Source organism: Cololabis saira, chromosome 21 (assembly GCF_033807715.1).
Source record: "Cololabis saira isolate AMF1-May2022 chromosome 21, fColSai1.1, whole genome shotgun sequence".
In the NCBI taxonomy this organism is placed as follows: Eukaryota; Metazoa; Chordata; class Actinopteri; order Beloniformes; family Belonidae; genus Cololabis; species Cololabis saira.
Genome location: NC_084607.1, coordinates 19,245,772 through 19,265,223, shown reverse-complemented (window position 1 = coordinate 19,265,223; position 19,452 = coordinate 19,245,772). Strand labels below are relative to the sequence as shown.

Here is a 19,452-nt window from a genome sequence, read left to right as displayed (position 1 = left end):
CCATGAGTGGTATTATTTGAGGCAAATGGCACAAACTGAATAAATAAAACTATTGCCATTAATCAACACAATGGCTTGAATAAGTTTGCACACACCTAAAATTAAACCCATAATTGTACAAAAGTTGTATTATGTTATTGCTAACTATGGGGAGAAAATGACTTGGCTAATTGGAGAAATTATAAGTGAATGAGCAAAATTGTCAGTGGCTTTACTCCTTACATTAAAACCATTTGTTTTTAACTACAAGTCACCTGAAAATGTCACATTACATCCATGAATTATTATAGAAATAATTAAGCACCATTTTCTCATAAGAGCCAAGCACTTTTCTTTCGATTTGTCCTAAACCGGACATGTTATGGCAACAAAATAAAACTTAGAACGAAGATAAATTCTCTTTGACCTCACATGAAATGCCCTTTATACTTTCTAGCAATTTTTATGGGTTACAGGACAAGTACAGACCAGGGTTGCACAATCTGATTCAGGGTTAGAAATAAGGATTGAAACAGTTGAGACCGCTGCTCTGAGGGTTGAATATGATTTATGTGCACGTCCAGTGGGCCACATGATATCACATTCCTCCCTGACAAGCACTTTGGTGTTTGAAATACATCAAAGATGAAAAGGTTCTTCTTACACTGTATCAAGTTAGCCTCCCAATACAAAATGATCTTGGGTTATTTTAACTCCATTAGGGGAGAGTGTGAGAGCAAAGAGAAGTGGATGGTGAGGCAACAGGGAGAGAGGAGGCCAGAGGCCGTCTGCCAGCAGAGGAAGAGAGGCAGAGGAAAGCTGTGGTGCGCTGCCGCTCTCCATCTGGCCACCTACCCTGCAAATGGGCCTTTCAGCTCTGAAGTCACCGGCTGGCTGTGCCCAGGGTGGCAGCCGCTCACAGACGTACCAGTTTGCAGAAAAATAGGCCACTGAACTCTCCCTGCCCCTGAGATTTTTTTTTTTTCTTAGATTAAACCCAAAAGGCTCAAGTCTTCCTCCTTGTGGCTGCAAAGCTTTTTACGAAAAGATATCTAAAGCACATTAAACAGCCGTACTAACAGCAATCTGAAGCGCATAACTGTCCCTGCCCGTGTTTCTGCCTCAAAAGTATTAAAATAATCTTCTGCCAAGAATGGACAACGCTGGCATGTGATGTCATCAGAAACAGCCATTAAGTAAGCCAGACACGGTTTCCATGGCAACAGTGAAACCCACAGATGTGGCGGCTCTACTCTTCCTCCTCAGTTCGCCTGTCTCTCCTCTGCTGGTCGAAGCCAGGGACAGTGACTCAGCGTGGCAGCAGAAATCTGAAAATGACACGGATCCTCGCAGGGTCCACACGTTTATTTCAATAATAAATAAGCTGATTGATCCATTAACCCTTTGAGCTCAGCCTGTATTAAACTGCACTTTCTCCTCTCCTCGTAGAGTGTATAGATTTGGGGATTCTGTCACAGTTTTTTTTTTTTTTTTTTTTTCATTTGTGCAAAGCATTTTTTTATCAAGTGTTTGGGAACCAAGAGTAATTGTGAAAATGTCTAAAATACCTGGATTTAAAGTCTCTTCCCCCCATTTAATATTATAGAAGTGGTACGTGCTTGAGGATGTTAAAGTGAACCTCAGCTAATATTACGTAAAGCAAAGCTGAGATGCAGGACACAGAAAAATTTACTAAGTCATCGTGAGGGGCTACATTTGTTTAAAGTGCCACAGTGTTGCACAAAGGGTTAATGATAAGACTAAGGCCAAACAAGGCCTGTTCCAAGTTATTTTTTGCACATTTGTGAGATATTATGTCAGTATTTTAATTTTTCCAAGTGCCTTTTTATCATAGGTAAATGCAGAAGCTATACACTATATGAAAATCAAATGATTATATGAAACTATATTTTCCTGACATCATGTTCTGTAGATGAACATGCAGAATTTTAGAGTTGTGAAAGTCTCCAGTTGGTACAAGATAGCCGTGTTCTCCTGTTTTAGAGGAATTTTATTACGATATTGATAATGTCAATGAAAAGAAAAATGTTTAATAAAGTTGCATTTGATATGTGTGATTTCATTACTTTCTGAAATATATGAATTAAAGAAGATAATACAGAATAAGATTCAGTGTTACAATTCTTCTAAATACAAAGAATCATATGCTTTTATTTACAAGAAAAAAGATGCAGGTTTCATCAGTTTCTAGCACTTCAAAATTATAGCAGCATTTCAGCATATTAAGAGTCACAAGCAATTATTATTATTATTATTATTATAAAAAAAAAAAAACAATTTAAGAAGATAACCAAGATTCACTGTCAAAAAAAATGCCACAGACTAAAGAAAAGAGGAAGGCTTTTATTGGGATATAATTTACAGAGGATGGAGGGAAGGATGGACATGGAGCGACGGACAGGCGGGCTTTCGTCCTTCATGTTTCCGTATTCTGCCGTGACTGCTGTTTTTCTTGTGTGTTAATAGTTAATTCCTCGTCCAGACGCTCTTTAGCTCGTACCACCTGGACACACGACAAGCAACAGCAGAGGCTGAGAACAGGATGATGCTCAACAGTTATGTGCTGAGTCTTTTAATGCTGGCACTGATAATAATAATTATGATGATAATAATAATAATAATAATAATAACAAAGTTTAAATCAGTGAATCAGATCAGTTTTTTTTTTTTTTTTTAAAAAAGGAAACCTGTACCTGTCCCAGGTTTTACCACATGTGATGAGACAGTGAAACACATTTTCTTGTTATTTATTGTCAAGTAATTTTTAAATGGTTCAGCACAACAGACTGTTAACTTCTTTGTAAATAATACTAAATTATGTTGAGCAAATTCAGACCATTGGTTTATATTTTTGGAGGAATCTGCAGTTTCAATGCGCCTCATTCTTAAAGACATTTTAAAGAACTGAGACTGAAAGTATTCTGACATCTCAAATGGTATTAAAGCTGATCAGCATTTGACACAATCATTTTCATGAAATAAAAGTTTTCAATTATAATAAAATATTTGTAAAATCTGAAAAATTAAAGTGTGGCAACAAGACAAACTGATTTATATGAGTCAGTTCTATAAAATGCAAAGCGGACTCATTTTAAACAATCACACAAATTCATTGAGGCATTTTTTCGACAAAAGATTAATTGTTCTTGTTACTGTGAAACACAATAGCAACACAATGGTGTTATGAGTCAGGTTTTCTGATTATTTACACTCGTAGCAAATGACCAAATAGAAAGTATTGGCGAAAGACAACTTCAAATATCATGTCAATGAGTACATTACATACATAAAATAGGTATTCTTGAAATATGATTTAATATATACACACACATCTATCTATCTATCTATCTATCTATCTATCTATCTATCTATCTATCTATCTATCTATCTATCTATCTATCTATCCACAAATACATGTACCTTAACTGTCTATCAGACTTGAAAATGACTGAATACAGCTAATTAAAATAAAGCTTCTACAGACAAGAATACTTACTTTTGATTGTAGATAATATGAACCGCCTACTGCCTTGTCATTGACTTTAAAAAGGTGGTCGTAGCTCTGGGGGAGAAAAAAAATAACAATTGTTAGAGTTAAGCATTTGAGCATCTTTTAAAATATCAACAAGGACAAATACTAATGGAAGTTCTAATAACTAAGAATTAAACATAAGGGACATGAATGCCTCACTGTTTTATATAAACAGAAGTACAGGTCCCTGGTATACTGTAGACTCGGATTGCAATATCATCTTATTATTTGTTTGGTGAAAATGGTTGTTTCCCACGAGAGGAAAAAAAAGCACTATATGTACTACATGTGTAATAGTGTTGCAGTCAGTTTCCTGATAAACATCCTGATAGTTTAGTTTGTTTTTTCTGTTTTGCCAATGAAATGACTGGATTGAGAAGTAAGACTTGTGTTTTACAATCATTTAGTAATTGGTTGATGTTCAATGTACGAAGGATATAGATCAATTAATTTAAATAAGGTGCAAAAAGGCTGTCGTCACTGATGAAACAGACTGTGGCGTTAGGATAAACACTGAAGAAACTGCTGCCAAACCTCCTCATACAGATGTCATACATTAGATCAATGTTAGTATTGTTAAATAAGTCGAAAGCCAGAATATTCAGTGTCAAAAAAGTGCTTCTGTTTTAATGTGGCTTCTAGAGTTTCTCCGAAAACAGCTTTTTCTTTCCGACTCCAATACCAGGGCCTTGGGTATCGGCTGATACTGAGTACTGTTCCAGTGCCAGTGTTTTACGTTTCATTTCTATTATTATTAAATAACTAATTAAACATTAAAAAAAATAAAGAAATGCATTAAATAAAAAATACATTTTAGAGAACCAAAACTCCAGATCTTTACAAACATAGTGAAATCCAACATTTTCAATTTATCATCATGTTTTAGATTTAGTCAGAAAATTGAAGCCTTGAATAATAAAAATGGTACAGTTTTCCTGGTCACATTTTCCAGCCTATAACCTATATATACCATATTGTTAATGCCAGATAGTTGGCTCAGTCCAACAACTCCTGTCCAACTGCAGGAATTTCCAAACCAGTAATGAATACCTGTCTATGCTGGCTTTTATAGCAACATAAAAAGAGTTGGGATTTCGGTTAATAAAATTACATGGTATCTGAAATGAATCACATTGAAAAGATTTATAGGAACTTTTTTTTTGTATTTTTCCCCGATTCCAACCAAAACTAACAGCAAATCAAAATTGATCCAGTCATCATCTGAAAAGTCAGACAGGAAAGCTGACTAAAAATATGTCTTTGTTCTGTATACAAGGACGTACATGCAATCTTTTTGTGATGTGACATACATATTCACCGTAACATCCGTGTTAAACCACTGATGCAATTCAAGCAAACGAGCACATAATAAAAAACAAAACAAGAGCCACCTTATAAAACCTGTCACCACTGTGACCCATAAGTGACATTCCAGGTGGTTTTACCTTCTGGATCTCCTCGGGAGAGAGAGTGGAGATGTTGAGGATCTGCTGGGCTTCCTGCAGGCTCATCCCAGTGATGCTGGAGGCTGCAGCAGACTGCTGACCTGAACGACCCCGGGCTTGCGCCGCCGCCTGACTTGCTGTTGGGAGAAAAGACAACACACATAAACACCATCTACTGTAAAAAAAGATGCCAATCTGGTTTCATTAGTGATTATAAGATTCCTGCAAGTGTTAACAGTCCAAATGTTTAGATAAGCTCCAAAAGCTGGCAGCATTTAATGCGTAAGAAAATTAAATTAACCAGTTTAAAAACAAATATAAAAACATGATTTTCACATGGTACAAAGAGGAAGGGGTTTAGCGGCTTTTAGGGGCCTGCAGATGACACTATTGGGTGAATGGGTAGATTTGTTTATATATATATACAGAAATGGGCAGCTAATTATATGTGTATGTATGCATGTGTATATATACACACAACTGTGTCAGAAAATTAGAATATTGTGATAAAGTTCAATGCTGCGGTCATCTCTCTTGGTTGTGCAGCGTTTCCTGCCACATTTCCCCCTTCCAACAAACTTTTTGTGGATGTGCTTACTGCGCTCTGTGAACAACTTGCTCTTTGAGAATTCTTTTTGTGTCTTCCCCTCCTGATGGAAGGTGTCAATGATGGTCCTCTGGACAGCAGTCAGATCAGCAGTCTTCCACATACTTGTGATTTAGTTTACTGAACCAAGCTGAGTGTTTTTCAAGGCTCAGGAAACCCTTGCAGATATTTCGAGTTAATTAGACGATTCAAGTGATTAGTTGAATACCCTACTAGTATACTTTTTCATGATATTCTAATATTTTGAGATAGGATATTTGAGTTTTCTTAAGCTGTAAGCCATAATCAGCAATATTAAAATAATAAAAGGCTTGCAATATTTCGATTGATTTGTAATGAATCCAGAATGTATGACATTTTAGTTTTTTAATTGCATTACAGAAAATAAAGAACTTTATCACAATATTCTAATTTTCTGAGACAGTCCTGTATATATATGTAGGTATGTATGGGTGTATGCGTATGTATAGGTATATATATATATATATATATATATATATATATATATATATATATATATATATATATATATATATATATGTGTGTGTGTGTGTGTGTGTGTGTGTAAGTAAATATATACATAGATATAGAGCAGATGCAGTTAATAGAGACAGTATAGTGTAAATAAGTATATTTATATAAATATTTATATGGGCATGTGTGTACAAATATATAGAAATATTCAACTATGTGTATGTATAGGTATGTGTGTGAGTATAATTACAGTATATAATAATAATAATAATAATAATAATAATAATAATAATAATAATAATAATATAATAATGTTATTTAGCAGTGTGAATACAGTGTGTGAGTATTTATAAATACGGGTTAAATGATTAGTGAATGGGGGTAGGATTAAATAAGTTTACACTTCTTCCTACTCCTTTTTTGCACATGTAAATTAAGATATCAAGTGTTAAAGGATGAAATTCTTTGTTTTGTTTTCTTAACTTCTCTTGAAGTGTTGTTTTTTACATGTACAAAAAATCCAATCAAATCCAGTTAAAGACTCCAGCATCAGAGGATGTTTGACATGTTATCAGACAGACAGGTGTTTCGTGTTTCCTACCTGCATATTCTTGTCGTAAAGCTCGTGCAAACGCTCGTCCCACCACCTGGGCTCCCATCACTATGATCTGTGCAAGATATTTAGCCTGCAAAGGAATAAACAAACACGCATGGGAGGTTGATCACAGCAGTCATGACTGTCATCAGTTCAATTACAGTTATATTCAGTAATAGAATCGTTATCACATTGTAAGGCTGTGTACGTCAAACTGCTGGACTAAACTAGCGTCCTTTTCAAGCGCACCTTACATCATGATACATTTGTTCTTCAATAAGACAAACCAGAGGAGGAAAAGAGACATGTGTCTTATGTAATTAAAAAGACCATACACCTCCTGCTCTGCTAATGCTACCATTAAATCAAGATCAACAATGATAATGCGACAATTTAAACGACTACAGTTAATTTCCTTACCATTGCATATGACTACAGTATCTCCACGCCGGTTTAGGGCTTCTGGTTCCACCGGAGATAATAAAAGTTTCCCCACATTTGCTCACTGAAGGTTACCGAAGGGTCAAAGTTCAGGGAGCCGCAACACGACAAAACTCAGGACAACTCAGTTAGACATCGGTCTGGTTTTCACACTGACCCCTGCTGGTGGGGGAGTCTAACTGCACCATTTCTCAATAAAATTAACTTCAACCTGAAAATTACAAACACTTTTCACGTACCATATACAGGACTGTCTCATAAAATTAGAATATTGTGATTTTCTGTAATGCAATTACAAAAACAAAAATGTCATACATTCTGGATTCATTACAAATCAACTGAAATATTGCAAGCCTTTTATTATTTTAATATTGCTGATCATGGCTTACAACTTAAGAAAACTCAAATATTCTATCTCAAAAAATTTGAATATTCTGGGAATCTTAATCTTAAACTGTAAACCATAATCAGCAATATTAAAATAATAAAAGGCTTGCAATATTTCAGTTGATTTGTAATGAATCCAGAATGTATGACATTTTAGTTTTTTTAATTGCATTACAGAAAATAAAGAACTTTATCACAATATTCTAATTTTCTGAGACAGTCCTGTATATACAGTATATGACTCTTGTTTTGCACTACTTTTTTTTCATTCCAATGTATATACTGTTTATATTTGTAATTATATATATATATATATATATATATATATATATATATATATATATATATATATATATATATATATATTTTACCCTTTCGCTGCATGTGTGTGTTGAGTGTACTGCTGCTTCACAAAGAGAATTTCCCCATTGAGGGAGGAATAAAGGACAATCCAATTCAATAAAATCCAAAATTAAAATTAATATCTACATTATTATCATGGATATTTTTTTTAAAGCTGTTGTTTCAAAACTGAATTCACTAGTGAAAATCTAAATATGCTTATTTGCTTTGGTTGCTTTATTTTGAAAGTATAACACACTGGACTTTACGCTGGTACTAGCTGGATCAATATCTGTCACAGAAAAAAGTCTCAATTGCATATGTGAATAAATTCCCTTTTCTAAGACCATGATTGTTGATTACTGGAGAGAATCATGATGGAAATGACCTAGAACCATCATAAAGAACACATTCCCTGACTTTCAGTGCCCTATGTCTTGAAAAGTCTTAGAAAAAATTGTGCTTTTGTGTCTTCACTTTTCCATGTTTCTAAACAATTCGATAGATTTGTTTATTTTTATAAGTCCCTAATGAAATAAAAATTCTCTATCAAGAAAAATAGATGCCAAGCATTAACTGACAGCCTCATTGGGTGTATTCATCAAATGAATTCCACAGGAACAGGAAATTAGTTGAAAAGGTGTTTATTGCAAGACAACAGTGAAAAAGTCCACTAAACTCTACAGACAGGAAGAAAACACCAAAGCTTTACACACTGTATAAAATTTAATTTTTAGTACAATGATGACAAGTTAATTGAGTCCAAATACAACAAGGAATGGCATTTTTTTTAATCACAAGCATGTACTGTAAACATCAAATAATCCTTGATGACACCTGCCAGACATTCAATACTACAACCTCATCAATAAAAAGGTGAATCCGCTCCGTCCGCCAGGGGGCGCTGACAATTGGACAATTTGGATCAAACCCGGATAATTTAAGACTTAACTGTATAATCCCAGATAACTGTAGCCCTGAGTAGACTACACTATGGCTGTTAATGGCTTTGTTGTAAACTATTAATACTATGCTGTTTAATTAATACCGTGAAAACGTACTAACAGTTCAAGTTAGATCAGAAAAATTTGCCATTTAGTGAGGACTACCCATAATACCGCCTCAACACCAACATAAGTCATAAACTGGCCAGTAAACAAATGAAAAAAGAAAACTCATAGTATAAAAAGGCCCCTCTAACATATCAAGACACAGATAGTTTGGCTTTAAATGCATAAAGAAATTTTTTTTAAAACATCTTTGACCCCAAGTTATGTTCCTGGATGGAGAAACAAACTAAATAAAAACTGGTACAAATACAGTAAAACATTATTTCAAAATGGCATTTTAGTCTCATATTGGCTTTAAAAAAGAGAACTGAGCATACTGTTTGTGTTTAGAAATCCCAGTTCATGGCCAAACATGAATACTGGTGACCCTGTTTTAACCTGGTTTTTTGTTGCTGCTTAAACTTAACAGTTTTGTTTTTCAGCCATGCAGACCAAGACATCAGAACACATTACAGTAGCAAGATACAGTCATTTTAGATGCTCTGTCTCACGGAAGTGGAAGACAAGGTTGTTCTGTTTCTAAATCATTTGAATCATTTTCAAACACATCATTCACTCTCTTTCTTTCTTTTTTTTGTGGCATGTTACATTTTTAGAAACAGCGGTCCACTGTGGAAGTAAATGTGCAAATGTAACTTTGCAGACGACAGTTCACAGCATGGTATCCTCATATCTTAAATGCAGCCAGTCTTGCTTTGATTTCAGGATGCACCAGTGTGAAACCACAACCACACGCCACAGAGCAAGAGATGCAAAGTTAAAATACTCAGATGGGACTTTTGTTGTCAGTGTAAACTGGAGTAAAATAAAACAAGAATAAAGAATGAAGAATAAAGCAGAATAAAGCAGAAATATTATTGCTGGGATGGTCTGTGATTTTAGTCATGCATATTCAAAAACGACCAGATATGTTTGACTATTAACTACTATTAATGTTGTACTGAGAATTAGTCAGATTTTTCTCACAATGGTGTATACATTTAAAACACACACCGACCCCGCCCACACACACACACTATGATGTTAAAATAATCCCAGACAGCCAGATTTGATTCCTGAAACCTCGACAATCAGTAATGAAATCAGAGGGCATAAAAAGACATCATTGTGATTGAGGATTTTCACATTGTGCTTTTACATGTTCATTAGGCTCAAGTTCTTGCTGATAAAACCGGGAGGATGTACACGTTCACAGACACGAATGGCAACATGGCGCTGAGCTGTTGGCACCATGACTCAACCAAAGATCATGTCCTCCTTAATCATCCTGAATGACAGAGAATCAAAGTAAACAACAGTACATTAGTGAAATCTGTAACACCCCCTAGGGTCTTATTGTCCGTTCTGTCTGACTGTGACGACATTAACCTTTCTACTATATTTCATCAACAACAAAAATAACAAAAGTGTCTGGATCTTTTTATTATGAATGCTTTTAGGGCTATGCAACAGCGCTACTGAAATATGTACTGTGTGTATAATATATATATATATATATATGTATACATATATACAGGACTGTCTCAGAAAATTAGAATATTGTGATAAAGTTCTTTATTTTCTGTAATGCAATTAAAAAAACAAAAATGTCATACATTCTGGATTAATTACAAATCAACTGAAATATCGCAAGCCTTATATTATTTTAATATTGCTGAATATGGCTTACAGTTTAAGATTAAGATTCCCAGAATATTCACATTTTTTGAGATAGGATATTTGAGTTTTCTTAAGCTGTAAGCCATGATCAGCAATATTAAAATAATAAAAGGCTTGCAATATTTCAGTTGATTTGTAATGAATCCAGAATGTATTACATTTTTGTTTTTGTAATTGCATTACAATAAATCACAATATTCTAATTTTCTGAGACAGTCCTGTATACGCACACATATAAACAAGAATCAATGCAGATAGCAAAACAGTGTGCAGGATTCACCAATATACCAATAAAACCAGTAAGAAGTTAACTGTCATTTCATTGACTTCACCATCTAATATTAACTGAGTGACAGTAAAACTGACCCATTCGTCTTCGTCGACCCCCTGGAAGGATTCCTGCGGCAGCGGGTCGTCCATGTTCCCCAGCTTAGCCACCATAGCGGTCAGCAGCTGAGTCAAACAGACACATATGCTCAGTGTGAATATATCATGCAAGCACACACATGCTTTCCTTGTTTTTTAATTATTAGCATGGATATTTTCACTTGTATCTAATGAAAGAAAACCAGAACATTACTGAAACTACGCCTGACCTCCTCTTTTTTCTGCTCATCAGTTTTTTCCTCTAAGTAAACAGAGGAAGGCAGGTATTTCCTCACTGGAGCCTCTTTAGGGGCCTCACTCACTGTGAAAGACACACACACAAGCCCCCCCCATGAAGCACAGAAACACACCACAACATGACCAGTATTGACATGCAGACTACGGAGGAAGCATTTAGCTGGAAGCTGAGAGCTATTTCAGTTGGGCATGGAGCCACATAGTAAATGTCTGCATCTGCACCTGGCGTCATGTCTTTAGGCTTCACGCTGATCTTCTTGTGTTGGCCGTCAGAGCCGGAGAGCCAGGCCGAGGCGGTCAGTGCGCGTTCCCACCACACCTCTGTGTCAGGATACACGTCATCCTGGAAGAACTCTTTCTGAAAACACAAAGCAGGCATACACTGACATTTGTACACTCTGAATTATAAGGAAAAAAAAGATGTGCAGTGTTCCCATGAGTCCACAAGGTGGCAGAGTTGGCTCACTTTGACCCGGGGCACTCTGAAAGCCACTGGCTCTACGGTTGTTTTGGTCAGCATCAGCGCCACAGCTATCTCCACATCACGCACGTTGCACTCTGTCTTAGGCAAAAAGGCCAATCCCTGCAGACAGATATTTGAGTTAGATATCAAACTCCCTTTTTTTCTCCCCACGCCCCCTCGATGGACTGTTAAAAGAGGGAGACGGCGTCAGCTTGGTACCTTATGAGGCTCAGGGGAGTTAAAACTGCTGCATTCAACAAAGTATGGCTCCTCAGGGACCAGCTCATAAATGTACACTCTGGTGTCCCCCTAAAAAAGAAATTCATATTTAATTTGTGTATCTTGTGAAACAATGACAAGTTATCTCTCAATCAGAGCAATATTTTGTCTCTCATGTGCTTACTTTTCCAGTGAGAATGACAACGCCGGTGTCAGGGTCGTAGTGAGGGATCAGTGTAGAGGGGGAGACGTTTACTGGGGTGCTGGCTACGGTCCCAGCGGACAGGGAGCCCGCAGAGTACAGGTACAGTCCTCTTTCACTGCGACTAGGAGCAAGAAAACACACATCAGTTGCCCTGACAACAGCAAGTTATCTGCATTAAGATCACCAAGCTGTCCATCAGGAATGAGACAGAGTACTGAAAGTTTGCATGCCAGTCTCTCTTGGCTCAGAGTCTAGGAGAGGTTGGCTTGTAACTTAATGTTTTTTTTCAGAAACATCTTCTACAGCAAACAACTAAACCGTCTGTATTCACAACTACATTATGTAAGAGATCAGCATAGTTACAATACCAGGCAGGCTACCAGAGGTTCTTTAGTGAAACCAAAACCCAGAACAGATTCAGTCTGGAGGTCTAGAATATATCGGGCTCTTTCCGTGTGGAACAAGTTGCCAATTATGATTATTGAAGCACCGACTAAGGCAAGTTTTAAAAGACTGTTTAAAAAACACATTCATTTGAATCCAAATGTTATCTAAATGTGAGGGAATTGTACATGTAAAAAAAAAAAACAACACTTCATGAGAAGTTTAAGAAAACAACAAAAAAACTAAGAATTTCATCCTTTAAAACTTGCTATTTTGATTTAAATGTGCCAAAAAAGGAGTAAGAAGAAGTGTAAACTTATTTAGTCCTACCCCCATTCACTGATCATTTAACCTGTATTTATAAATATTCACACACTGTACTCACACTGCTAACAGTATTATTATTATTATTATTATTATTATTATTATTATTATTATTATTATTATTATTATTATTATATACTGTAATTATACTCACACACATACTCAAATTAGATGGGATATAGTTTAATGTATTGTGATGGTTAGTTTTAGTGTACTTTAGTTTGTTTTAATTTGAAGCCTATACCGTTTGTTTTTATGTTTTGTTTTTATGTCTTGCATTGTTTTGTATGTTTGCTTTACTTGTTTTTATTGTTTTGTCAGACATGTTATCTATCGTCTCTTATGTGATGTTTTGTTGATGTCTTATTGTGTTTATGTGTAGTTTTGTTGATTTATTGTGTCTTATGTGATGTTTTGTTGTGTGTGGAGCCCAGGAAGAGTAGCTGCCACTCTGGTGCAGCTAATGGGGATCCAATTAAAGAAACAAATAAACCAAGGACCAAGACAGATTTTCACTTTGTATAGGAAGTCCATGATGCCTGAGGTTTTAACAAGTAACACATCCTTAATCATTTGCAGTACCTGTCAAATCCTGACACCAACAGGTACTTGCCGTCACACACCCACACCACACGAGCTCCCCTGTGGCCCTCAGGACCTGGACCCTCCTGGGAAACACAACAACCACAAAAATAAAGAAAAAACAAACAAATAAGCAGCGCTTTAATGTAAGGTGTAACTTGTTTGGGTCTTAATGCTTTTAAAAAGCAGCGATTCCAATAAAACACGTGATAAGACTGATTTTCAGTTTTATATATAATGTAGCAGACATTTTCATTTCAAAATGTTAATATCTTGTTATCATTTTTTGGAATGTGAAACAAGGGGCAGATCCTGTGTTTATTTATGGTTGTATGTTACCAAAGTGCACATTGTGCCTGACATACTTGCACAGGTTCAGCGGACTTGCGAGGGTCATAAATCCGAACTTTCCCATCCTTGCAAACTGTGGCCAGGAGCTTGCCATCTGGGCTCCAGGCCATCCCAAAGACCTGGGGGAGACGAGGACAAAGATGAAACGCCCCGGTCTGACCTCACCCCTCATTGCAATACATAATCTACCAATTCTAACTCTAATAATCATTCCTGGCATTATCATGATATATTGTTTCATAGTGTATTATATTAAGTTAGGAAATCTCATGGGATGTTAAACTATAGTATTATTATATTGTTATATATAATAGTATGGTGATATCATTTGGTTGTATGTTATAATATTTTATAAAAATTATGTTATATTAGGATATTACTATATTATTATGCTATATTTATATTATATCGTGCTACACCACTCTCAATGATAATTATTTATTTGTTTAACTTATTTACTCTTGAATTAATATTGTCAATTTATGTATCTACTTTCATCACCTTATTTACACACACACACACACACACACACACACACACACACACACACACACACACACACACACACACACACACACACACACACACACACACACACACACACACACACACACACACACACACACACACTGATGTCGTCTTTTGCCGTTGTTTGCACTGTATGTTAATAAAAAAAAAAAAAAAGATGAAACTCCAGTAAAACTATCAGCTCATTTATTTTAGTGTGCTTAAAGTTCAGATCACTTGTCCAAACAATCAACACTGGACTGTATGAAACATCCTGTCCTTGGAAACGGTTTAAACATAGACTGAACATCTATTTAACCGGTTTTCTGAGTTTCGATTTCAACGTGTCTATGGTGTTGCTTGGTTCTTGGTCACCCACCTGGTCCTCATGTCCAGTGAGACGTTTGACCTGTTCTCCACTGTCCAGGTTCCACAATCTGACTGTGAGATCATAGGATGAAGACACCAGAATCCCACTGGCCAGAGGGTGGAACCTAACTGAGTAGATCTTCTCAGTGTGACCTAGAACGAGTCACAAAAGTTTAAAATTTACTTCCCCATCATCATGCTCTTATTGAAGTCCTGAAGGTTCATGCTTGAAAATGTTCTTGGAGCTGCTTCTAGTGGCTTCGCAGGACTGTAAATAGGTTGACTGAGCAGTATGTTCCTCATGGGGTTGGACCTACCTCGCAAGATGAGTTCAGGTTCAGTTAAAGTCTCTTTCAACCCGCCCTCCGGGACCCGCCACAGCCGGATCTTAGCATCATCTCCAGCTGCCGTCATCAGAGAGGAAGACAAGTGTGGTGAATACTCACTCCAGGAATTAAGCGTGCAAGGAATGTGGCGAGTAGTATAGGTGGTGGGTGGGGAGGACACGACTCATCTGGATTCACTCACCAACAGCGAGTCTGTGTGTATCAAACGGGTCCCAAGAAAAATCAGCCACATTGACAGAGTTTTGGATGGTGGGCAGGTCTGAGTCTGGCTGCCGGCCTGGCCGAGAGCGCTGAGAGGGAAAATCAACCCATAGAATATAAAGTGAGGTATATAGAACAGAGGCCGATCGCAGTTCCACATATTTGCACCCTTTTTCAGCTGCTGCTTTACCTCATATATGGCAATCTGGCCTCCTGAGATGGAAAGTGGCACCGCCACACGCTGGCGGTTGACACAGAAGCCGTCGCACTCGCCGGGTGTTGTTAGGTTGAGGTTCCGTATGTTGGTGATATGCGTGTCCCGGTGCATCACGGTGCCCTGGATATGGCGAAACTTTGACGTTGGTCCTTGAAACATAAGAACTTAGTATGAACGCAAACTTTGAAAAGGAAAGATTGTTCTAAAAACAACGGGCACCAACATAAGTTATGACACATTTCAAGTAGGGGGATTTTTATCTTTACCCAGCAGGTTTTGGATGGCCTTGATGCCCTGGCTAGGACTCGGACTGGGGACGAAACCTGAGGAGAGACTGGAGGTGGAGGAGGGAGAACGGGATGGGGCAGCGCTGCTGCTGGGGGTGCTCACTGGACTACTGGAGGTTGAGCAGCCACGAGGGGGATCCTGCACAAAACAAAACAGGAGGGGGGCTCTCACTGTAACCCTCTCACTATGCATAATTTGTAATTTTATTAATGAGATGCATCAGAAAACCATATGGAGTAACAATTTAAAGGGGAACTATTATGAAAAACAAGTTTTTTCTTGTTTTAACATATATAAAGTGGTCTCCCCTCACCCTGCCAGCACAGGGGTGACAAAATACCATGAATTTCTGCAAGGTGTCTGACCCCCGCCGGACAGAATCCCCCAGTGTCACGTGTTTTTTTTTGAGCCGATTAAAATCTGCGCCTAGGGTGACGTAGGCGCAGAGGTTCAGCCTCCGCTGCTGAAACCACGCCCACAACCAGCTCTCTCCGCCGGCTGGAGCGGTTCTTCCTTGAGCCAGTCGGACGCGGCGGAGCGGATCCGGGTTAAATCATCCAGGTTCCCGGGTGGTTTGGGAGCTGGGTCCTCGGGGGTCCGTCCCAGGTCGGATCAGCTTCACCCTCCGAGATTTTCAGCCAAATCTGTCGGTTTGATCACCGGTAACGGGCGATGCGCAGAGGATGCGCCCCGGCCGGAGCCGATCTGTGCGCCGGGCGCCCGTCGCACAGCATCCGCCGGGCAGATCTGGCTGAAATTCCGCTGGTCGGTCCCCGGGAGTCCCTGCTACCAGTCCAGGCGGGTTCCTGCGGTCCCGGCCGGTCGGAATCGGTCAGATTCCCCGGTTAAAGCCGCGGTGATGCGCACTGCTCCAGCCTACTTCCTGGTTCCCAGCCGCTTTGGGAGCAGGGATTTATGGGGTACGTCCCAGGCTAGATCAGCTTCAACCTCCGAGATTTTCAGCGAAATCTGTCGGTTTGATCACCGGTAACGGGCGATGCGCCCCAGAGCCACGCCGGGCGCCCGGCGTGGGGTTGCGGGGCCGGCGCGCAGCATCCGCCAGACAGATCCGGCTGAAATAGTGCATAAATGTTATTTATATACAACTCATATTTTATTTTTTTTAACAATAAAGTTGCCATTTGTGAAAATTCAGTGTTGTGATTTATTTACAGGCTCGGGCTGCTCTGGCGGAGCGAGGTTTATGCTCCTCCCCCGCTACACGTCATTCAGGGAGCCAATCAGCACAGAGCCTCATTATCACCCCCCCCCCCTTCCCTTAGAATGGAGCACAGAAAAAGGGTTTAGAAGCGGTAAAACTAGTGACAGGGCCCACAGGCTGGATTTCTGATTTATGTAGAAAAAACAAGCTTTAGATTGTTTTTAAGACATTCAAGGCCTGTTTAAAATATACATTAAATGCCATAATATGTCCCCTTTAAAAGAAGAAAGAGAAAGAGTTTTAATAAATTTGTTTCGCACATCTTTACTCCCTTCACTGGCCAGTTTCTTCTTCGCAGGTGCCAGCTTTGCCAGTGGTTTGGGCCGCTTGTCTGGGTTCAGGCTGACTTTATCCACCTACAGACAAACAACAGTTAAATATCTGAGCTGGCTGTGCAGCGACCAAACTGGATCAGGGATCGGTTACCTGCTTGTTCCCGCCCTGCCACCACTCTTCAGCAGACATGGCTGGAGTTGCTCCCACTGTATCTGGGTAAAGATCTTCATGAAACTCTTTTCCTGAAGTCTGCAGGACACAGACCAACAGCACAAGTGAAAACACTGAAACAGCTTCGCACACAACTTTATTACTTGCATGTGTCATGAATCTGCTGCCCTGTCTGCGGTACCTTCCGAGGGACTTGGTAGCTGACTGGCACAATGCAGCTGTCTGTCAGCTGAAGCACACGCATCACTTCGCAGGACATGACATCCAGCGCGTGCTTGGGTACCATGGCAACCCCTCGTGTTGAGGCATCCGTTAGACAGTGGCTCACTAGAGATGTGGCATAAGGAAGGAAAAAATTAATAATAAAAAGAGGGTGAATAAAATATCATGACCAAAAGACCGGATCATGAGCAATCCAAGCTTTACCTTGAGTGAAGAAAGGCTCCGATGAAGAAAGTTCAAAGCAATCGATCACAGCCTCTCCCTATGAGAAACAGAACAGCACAAAATCATCCATCACTTCAAGTGGACTTGCCTTCACACCAACGATATCGTCAACATAGAAGGAAAACATTTAAATAATAAGTAACTGCTACAACATAAAAACTTAGCATGTAAGCTGCCCAAAACAAAATAAAATTGAACACATGAATCTGTGGGTTACCATGCCAGTGAGTAGGAGCAGTGCAGTGTCTTCATCAAACAGTGGTATCAGCATCCTGAAGACAAAGAAGACAAAAAATAGAGTTAAAATAAAACAGGAACAGAAAAAACTCAATTCAGTTATCTTAAAATAACAGAATTATTATTTTTCTTACAAATCCCGGGTATCTCTGACATGTCACTAGATGGCGGTGTACGCTCAATTTTAGACTAAAGCAGGACTGGATGCTTTGAGAACCTGATGTTTACCGTTTCAGATTTGTTAGATTTATATATGTATATATAAAAATACATGAAATTGTATTTTTACGACATAAAATTTTTATTTTGACGCAATACCCATGACAAAATTTTAAAAACCAAAAAAAAAAAAAGTTTTTAAATAAAGGTAAAATGCCATTCAGAGATAGAAAGTCAGAAGAATAAACCATGTCCATGAAACTAAAACAACAGTCAGGAATTGTTATAATTTCAGTGAATCTGCTACTAATTGGACTGATAAATATACGTGTTAATCAATTGACAATATATCCCTAAAGCGTTGTTTTGTAGGTCAAAGAGACTTTAACCCATGCAAGCGTGAACAAGCCCCAAGGTCACTTGGCTTTGCTCATGATTTGAATTAAGAGGATTGAGGGCTGCAGCATTTTATGGACTTAACGAGGAAAAAGTCCGACCTGGTGTAGTAACCAGACAGGAAGTACGTGCGCCAACATACGTAACCCTGGAAAATCTCTTTTCTTTGCGCACCTCAATGACTCACAGGCTTTTCTTAAAGCTTCCCCCTCTCCCTTCATCAACAGTAGCAACAGGAAGCGTGGAGCATGATTTAACCAGGGCTGGCCACAGACAGGACAACATCTAACCACTTTACATTACAGGCCAGAGATAGGCTGTTTGAAGTGGAGAGAGGCTCCGCCAGCCATTGGGTTATGATGATGACCTTGTGCAACGGTACTATTCTAGGGCAACGGCACTCGAGACTGGCAGACCAGTGATGTAATCCTCCAAGTATGACTATATAATGACAGACTTAGTTTGGGTATGTTCGGTGACGACCCACGGTGACACGCAAGGGCTCACTGTGTGGGGACATGTCGGCGAAACTGTAAAGAGAAATAGCATGCCAGTTGCAATATTTTCTTTTTTTCCCTCCTTTCTTCAAATATCAAGAAAAGTCCTGGATAAGACACAAACCTAAAAAAAAAAAAAAGGCCAATACAAGGATGTTGGCGTCATCTTCTTTTTAGTCTTCTGTTACATTTTTATAGCCAATTTCGTTGTTGGGGGTGATTTGGGTTATTACTCAGGCATCATCTGTGAGGCCTCAAGCACTTGATGCATGTGATGGAGCACATTACTGCCAGAACATTATGGCCTTGTTGAACGCAACAGTATCCTCCAAAACTGTAGAAGGCAGGAATAATCCGGCTCATAATTGTGCATGGATGTAAAAGTAAGGTCGATGTCAACACTCCATTTGTTTC

The 19,452-nt window shown here is 38.5% G+C and overlaps 2 protein-coding genes across 2 annotated transcripts in view; both read right to left on the bottom strand.

Annotated features, from left to right (window-relative positions):
• Positions 1–2,323: 2,323 nt before the first annotated feature.
• Positions 2,324–7,208, bottom strand: pam16 (presequence translocase associated motor 16). Its single transcript, XM_061712483.1, has 5 exons — positions 7,074–7,208; positions 6,660–6,744; positions 4,978–5,114; positions 3,497–3,562; positions 2,324–2,503 (listed from the first exon to the last, which is right to left on the bottom strand). Exons 1-5 carry the CDS (start codon positions 7,074–7,076, stop codon positions 2,417–2,419), a joined length of 378 nt encoding a protein of 125 aa, XP_061568467.1. The 5' UTR covers positions 7,077–7,208; the 3' UTR covers positions 2,324–2,416.
• Positions 7,209–8,451: 1,243 nt separating this feature from the next.
• Positions 8,452–19,452, bottom strand: part of coro7 (coronin 7) — a 126,387-nt gene continuing 115,386 nt past the window's right edge. The window contains exons 10-28 of the mRNA XM_061712480.1: positions 17,967–18,021; positions 17,729–17,786; positions 17,484–17,629; positions 17,282–17,380; positions 17,116–17,211; positions 15,612–15,771; positions 15,319–15,494; positions 15,109–15,217; positions 14,898–14,984; positions 14,591–14,733; positions 13,719–13,823; positions 13,354–13,439; positions 12,043–12,184; positions 11,859–11,948; positions 11,643–11,759; positions 11,399–11,534; positions 11,149–11,240; positions 10,919–11,005; positions 8,452–10,160 (exon numbers count right to left, since the gene is read on the bottom strand). Of these exons, the coding sequence (XP_061568464.1) occupies positions 10,152–10,160; positions 10,919–11,005; positions 11,149–11,240; positions 11,399–11,534; positions 11,643–11,759; positions 11,859–11,948; positions 12,043–12,184; positions 13,354–13,439; positions 13,719–13,823; positions 14,591–14,733; positions 14,898–14,984; positions 15,109–15,217; positions 15,319–15,494; positions 15,612–15,771; positions 17,116–17,211; positions 17,282–17,380; positions 17,484–17,629; positions 17,729–17,786; positions 17,967–18,021 (1,993 nt within the window). The 3' untranslated portion in view covers positions 8,452–10,151. The remainder of the gene's footprint in view (positions 10,161–10,918; positions 11,006–11,148; positions 11,241–11,398; positions 11,535–11,642; positions 11,760–11,858; positions 11,949–12,042; positions 12,185–13,353; positions 13,440–13,718; positions 13,824–14,590; positions 14,734–14,897; positions 14,985–15,108; positions 15,218–15,318; positions 15,495–15,611; positions 15,772–17,115; positions 17,212–17,281; positions 17,381–17,483; positions 17,630–17,728; positions 17,787–17,966; positions 18,022–19,452) is intronic.

Coding starts and splice junctions, on each gene's coding strand:
- pam16 (XM_061712483.1), bottom strand. Junction 3,563..4,977: donor CTCCCGAGGAGATCCAGAAG/GTAAAACCACCT, acceptor TTTCTCCCCCAG/AGCTACGACCACCTTTTTAA. Junction 2,504..3,496: donor CATATTATCTACAATCAAAA/GTAAGTATTCTT, acceptor TCGTGTGTCCAG/GTGGTACGAGCTAAAGAGCG.